The following is a 5,885-nucleotide window of genomic DNA, read 5'->3' on the forward strand; positions in this document are numbered from 1 at the left end:
GGGTAGAGGTGCACAAGATGTGTGGAGCATCTCATTTAAGACAACCTTATACCTCGCTATGGAACAACACCGCTGTACAGATTGGGCGAAAAACAGTGTTCTGGAAGTATGGCTTGTCAAAGGCATACACAGGATAAGTGATCTTTACTCAGGGGGAGTGTTTATGTCATTCGCTGAAATAACCCAAAAATATGGTTTGATAAGAGAAAATAATTTTTGGAAATATTTACAAATTAGGGATTGTATTACCAAAGGAAAATTTACTCAAAGCTCAAATATGGTGGAGTTTTTAGAATTGTCCAGTACAGCACATAGAGCAGCTGTTTTCTACAAACTGTTTAACAATCCAAAAAAAGAGATATGTGAAAACTTGAGGATTATATGGCAGAGAGATTTGAGTTGTGCAATTTCTAAAGAAGATTGGGGTAGAATTTTGTCATTCTCTGATAAATATATAAGAGAGGCCAGGGGTAAATGTCATGGCGAGTGAGGTGAGCCGTGTGGAGGAAATGAAGGAGGATCCAAATGCAGGCAGTCGTGAAGGTGTAAAGGTGGTTTATTGAACATGAAAGTAAATACAAGCGGCAAATGGAGCTAGAACTAAACTATACTGGGATCAACTAAACTACAGAGCACAAACCTTAACGAGAACGACCAGAAGAGACTAACGGCGGACAGCAGGGAGAACACACGGGTGAGACATGGTAGAAACGCAGATGAGGCAGGGTGGAATACACAGACGGACCATCAACTACAATAACGGAGGACATGACTTAAATACACCCAGAGAAACACAGGGGAATTACACACAGGTGGTGGACACAGCTGGGAATGATCAACAAGACGAGACAGAGGTAAAACTGAACACACTCACATGAGACCCAGACCTTCACAATAAAACAGGAAATGAGAACACCACACCAAGATGCAGACCTGACACTGAGAGACAGACAGAATGACACATGGAACCTGAACTAAACTAAACGTGAGATACAACCGAGAACAAATCCTTAAACATGAAACTCAAATAATAAACATCATAATCGTCATCATAAACACAACAAGAGAACAAGAAAACAATCCCTGATGCAAACTAAAACCAAAACATAATAACCTCAAACATGGAATAACAAAAACATGAAACTCCACATACTGGGTCCAACGGACCCAGACCCGTGACAGTACCCCCCCTCAAAGGGCTGGCTCCCGACAGCCCCAAACAAAAAGCACAAGCACCAAGCCAGGGTGGGCGGAGGGGGCCCAGGAAGGAGGGCCCGAAACACAAAAAACCAGGAGCATGAAAGTCCAGAACCAAAACACGACTGTTCACTAGTCCATAACACAGTCAGGGGGCCGACCATGCACATGGCGGCGACGGGCAAACAGTTCTGGGGACCGACCGTGCACACGGCAACGACGGGCAAACAGTTCAGGAGGCAGACCGTGCACACGGCAACGGGCAAACAGTTCTGGAGGCCGACCTCTTGGAAGGTAGCGGCGGCCACCGAGCAGGTCCGGAGGACGGCCGCGATGCCAGCGGCGGCGACGAACTCTTTCCGGAGGCCGTCCCCGAAGGCCATGATGCCATCTTAGAGGCTCGGAAAACGGCCGGCAGAGGCGAGGCGGAATGGGTCGAGCTGGCACTGACGGCGGCGTGGCAACCACAGGACCAGACGAGGCAGGACCAGACGAGGGCGGAGCTGAGGCTGGACCAGGCGAAGATGATGAAGACGCAGAGGCTGGACCAGGCGAAGATGATGAAGGCGCGGAGGCTGGACCAGGCGAAGATGATGAAGACGCGGAGGCCGGACCAGGCGTGGATGACGGCAGCGGGACGGCTGCGGAACCTGACGGCAGCGGGACGGCTGCGGAACCTGACGGCGGTGATGCTGCAGGAGGTGATGTGGAGATGTGCTGGCTGGGTCCTCCAGGACCCTCAGCTAACGAGGCGTGGTGCTGGGTGAGCTCCTCGGACCCTCCAGCAGACGTGGCATGAGGCTGGACGGGCTCCTCGGGCCCTCCAGCAGACGTGGCTTGAGGCTGGACGGGCTCCACGGGCCCTCCAGCAGCCGACACTTGAGGCTGGCTGGGTTCTCCTAAACCCCCAGCAGACGACACTTGAGGCTGGCCGGGCTCCTCAGGCCCTCCAGCCGACGAGGCAGGACGCTGGCTGGGTTCACCTGAACCCCCAGCTAACATGACGTGAGGCTGGCCGGGCTCCTCAGGCCCTCCAGCCGACGAGGCAGGACGCTGGCTGGGTTCACCTGAACCCCCAGCTAACATGACGTGAGACTGGACGGGCTCCTCAGGCCCTCCAGCCGACGAGGCGGGACGGTGGCTGGGTTCACCTGAACCCCCAGCTAACATGACTTGAGACCGGACGGGCTCCTCAGGCCCTCCAGTGGAACCAGTCTCTGAAGCAGCAGGTACGGAGACCTCTGCCAGTGTGGACACTGGCTGGGACTGAGCAGCACAGTGGCTAGACTCAGGCAGCAACAGTGGGATACAGTCCTCAGAGGGCTGAAAGTGCTCCCCAATACACTCAGCAGAGGACTGAGGCGGACGGGTGAACTCACTTGAACTCTCAGGGGGTGCTGAGAGCCGAGACTGTTCTGGTGAGTTCTCCGGTGAGGCTGCTGGTGCTGGCGTCTTGACCTCTAGGGGTCCAGAGTTGGCTGGTGACTGACACCCAGCCTCTGGGGAGGCCCTAGAGGGAGCAACGGTCTCTGAGATGGCCAGCTTAAATGAACCAGCAAAAGTTTGTGTGGAGTGTGTTCCCTGCTTGTAATGAGGCTGTGAGGATACAGGCTGGGTAAATGAGTGGACAGGCTGCTGAACTGGTGGCAACTGAGCTACAGGTAGCGAAGTAGTAACAGGTGGTGGAGTGGCTGGCTGAACTGATAATAAGGCTGATGAATCTCTTGCCAACGAGCTATTGACTGGGCTATGGACTGTGTCTACTGGGTCTGACTGTGACTGTAATGGAGGTGATGATTGAGCGGCTGACTGAGTTAGCGACTGCTGGGCAGCTAACCGAGCTACCGGCTGAGCAGCTGACTCAACGAACACAGCCCCGGTATAAACAGTCATATGAACTGGTGAAACAGACGGAGCGTCTTTTCCACTCACCACAGCCGGCAGTTCCGAAGTCCTAATCTCCGGCTGTGGGGCGACGCACCGGTATTAGTCAGAGGTCCCTTTACTACGGTTCGGAGTCGCGGACATTCAGTAATAGTAATAAATCACACAGCAATAGTACATTCACGTTGTTGTAAAAAGCATGATAATATATTAAGTAATCCAAAGTATTCCGAATACGTTACTGTCATTGAGTAACGTAACGGAATACATTACAGAATACATTTTGGGGCATGTATTCTGTATTCTGTAATGGAATACATTTTAAAAGTAACCTTCCCAACACTGGCAGAGGAGCTGCTCAGCATTGTAAAGATGGGAAATGCTTTGCGGCACACCAGCACCACAGGAATGAACGAGCGCTCCAGTCGCTCTCATACCATCCTCACCCTTCAGGTCGTGTTATCCTGCCATAACAGCAAGAACTCTTCCTTTAAGTCTGTCTGCTCCTCTAAGCTCTGTCTGGTTGACCTGGCAGGCTCGGAATGTGCTAGAAAAACTGAGAACACATACACAACTGAAAGAGTTTGCTCATATCAACACAGGCCTGTTTGCACTGGGCAACGTTATCCGTGCACTTTCAGACCGAAGTCAAAATCGGCACAGTAACAACTCCGGCAGTGCACACGTACCATACCGTAATGCCAAGATCACTCGACTCCTTCGTGACTCATTAGGAGGCAGCGCCCACACGCTAATGGTGGCGTGTGTAAGCCCCTCCCACCACTTTGTAGCTGAGACCCTGGGCGTCCTCAAGTTTGCATCTACTGCCCGATACATTCAGAACCGTCCAAGTCCTTCTTTCAGGCAGCGGCTGCAGGAGAGACTCAGAGCTGTCAGTCACTCACCTCCAACTCGTATGGAGTGTTCAAAGGAGGAGGGAGACCATTTTGCTCCATTAAACCTCAGAGAAGAGCTAAAAAAAATGCCAGGTAACTATAAAAGATTTTAAAAGGGATGTTGCCATTAAGAGATCGCAAACACTTTGATTACAATCAATTGATAAAAAGTAAAGCAAAAAAAACTCTGAGATTTTTATTTGGTTGCCTTGAAGTGTAAAAGATGGTTAGTGTCTCCAACATGTGGACATGCCTGACACATTAAACAACAACAAATGAGCTTGGTGTTTTATTTATATAAGATAAGATAAGATAAGATAAGATAAGATAAGATAACCTTTATTAGTCCCACACGTGGGAAATTTGTTTTGTCACAGCAGGAGTGGACAGTGCAAAAGTTATGAGGCAAAAATTAGAATACATGATATATTACTGTACCCTCTTAGATACCTGCTGTCACGGCCTGTGGCTCAGCATCCAGGGAGCCGTGGGAGGCTGCGGTGGCCACACCCTCGGGCTGGGCCGCCTCCAAATCACCTGCGTCTCATCTGAGGCAATCACCGGAGGACTACTTCAGCCAGCTCTGACGGCTTCTCCTCGCCAGTCTGTAAGTCTCCTCCCAGTGTGACCAGCATTCGGCGTGGAAGCCTGTGGCCTGCCTGTCATCCTGCCTGACTGCCTCCCTCCCTAGGATTCCCTTCATGGGCACCTCTCCCCTCCAAGCTCCACAGTCCTGCTCTACTTGTAAGCCTCGGCTACTTATGAAGTCTAGCTGTTCATTTCTTGACAATCTGCGTGCTGTTAACTCTGTCTCCCCTTTCTGTTGCAGTTTCCCCACGGTCCCGATTACTGTGCTCCTGGGCTCCACGCTCCTCGTTTCCCCCCGTGGCGTGGGCTTTATTTTTCCGTTTCCTTAACGTTGTTAAAAGATTCTTCAGTTCAATAAAAACGTGTACATAGTTCTGAGCTGCGGTGTGCTGAGTCTGCTTTGGGGTCCTGTTACCTGAACACTCCATGTTCTGTGACACCTGCTATTCAGAATAGGAGAAGTGTATTCAGACTGAAATCATTTCAAACTGCTGATGGAATTGCCGTTAAAGAACTGAAGTCTAATATGGATTTTTTTTAAAAACCACAGACATAGCTAATGTAAACTAAGAATGACTGCATCCCGTTTAGATTTGAGGCTGTAGAAAGAAGTAAAGCCATGGGTATATCATTGGTTATTCCTTTGTTTCCGTTACAAGTTGTCAACATTTCGTCTGGAACATCTTATCCTCTGAGAGCTTATGAGAAGATGATGTGAATAAACGCAGCATGGCTCAACTGGATCAAACTGTTTACATAGACAAAAGCCAAGTTGTACAATTTTATAGGCTGGCTATCCTATCCAGTTTCTCTTTTGTATGCTTAGGAAGCTCTCCACATAGACAAGCAACTGTTGCAGCAGAAAGATGCAGAACTGAGACGGGTAAAAGAGGAACTCGAGAAACTCCCTCAAGAGAGGAAAACTCACCTTATGTTGTTAGAGGAAGAAAAGCAGCGATTACGCATACAGTTGAGGAGGAGAACAGTGCAATAAAGAGCTGCTCTGTGATGCAGAAATCAGTATATTTTATTTACGGGAAAAAAATTAAAAGATGAATTTAATGCATGTCTGCTGTGTTATCATTTGTTCTTTAAATGTGCACCTCTGTGCAAATGTTTAGACAGAACAACTGGTGAACCAGCAGATAATGATTGATCGCCTTCGTGGCGAACTCATGACCTTTCGGGGGACAGCCTCAGGGGCAACAGTGGAAGTGGGGGGGGGGGGGGGGGTCTGAGTACTCAGGCAAGAGACCCCCCAGTGTCCCTCTGATCACACACAGCTGCATGTGGAGGCCTCCCAGGAAGGTAGGAAGCAGT

At 49.9% G+C, this 5,885-nt stretch overlaps 1 protein-coding gene across 1 annotated transcript; it reads right to left on the reverse strand.

Annotated features, from left to right (window-relative positions):
- Nucleotides 1–260: 260 nt before the first annotated feature.
- Nucleotides 261–3,090, reverse strand: LOC147313552 (uncharacterized). Its single transcript, XM_086262947.1, has 3 exons — nucleotides 2,349–3,090; nucleotides 1,482–2,180; nucleotides 261–334 (listed from the first exon to the last, which is right to left on the reverse strand). The coding sequence occupies exons 1-3, from the start codon at nucleotides 3,088–3,090 to the stop codon at nucleotides 261–263; spliced, it is 1,515 nt and encodes a 504-aa protein (XP_086119073.1).
- Between the last annotated feature and the right edge of the window lie 2,795 nt (nucleotides 3,091–5,885).

This window comes from Aulonocara sp. 'chitande type north' Nkhata Bay, linkage group LG15 (assembly GCF_057382095.1).
Source record: "Aulonocara sp. 'chitande type north' Nkhata Bay isolate Kocher_YH1m ecotype deep benthic linkage group LG15, A_spYH_male_GT1.1, whole genome shotgun sequence".
NCBI classification, from domain to species: domain Eukaryota; kingdom Metazoa; phylum Chordata; class Actinopteri; order Cichliformes; family Cichlidae; genus Aulonocara; species Aulonocara sp. 'chitande type north' Nkhata Bay.

Coding starts and splice junctions, on each gene's coding strand:
- LOC147313552 (XM_086262947.1), bottom strand. CDS start 3,090: ATGACTGTTTATACCGGGGCTGTGTTCGTTGAGTCAGCTGCTCAGCCG. Junction 2,181..2,348: donor CATGTTAGCTGGGGGTTCAG/GTGAACCCAGCC, acceptor CTGGGGGTTCAG/GTGAACCCAGCCAGCGTCCT. Junction 335..1,481: donor CCGCCGCTACCTTCCAAGAG/GTCGGCCTCCAG, acceptor ATTGTTAAACAG/TTTGTAGAAAACAGCTGCTC.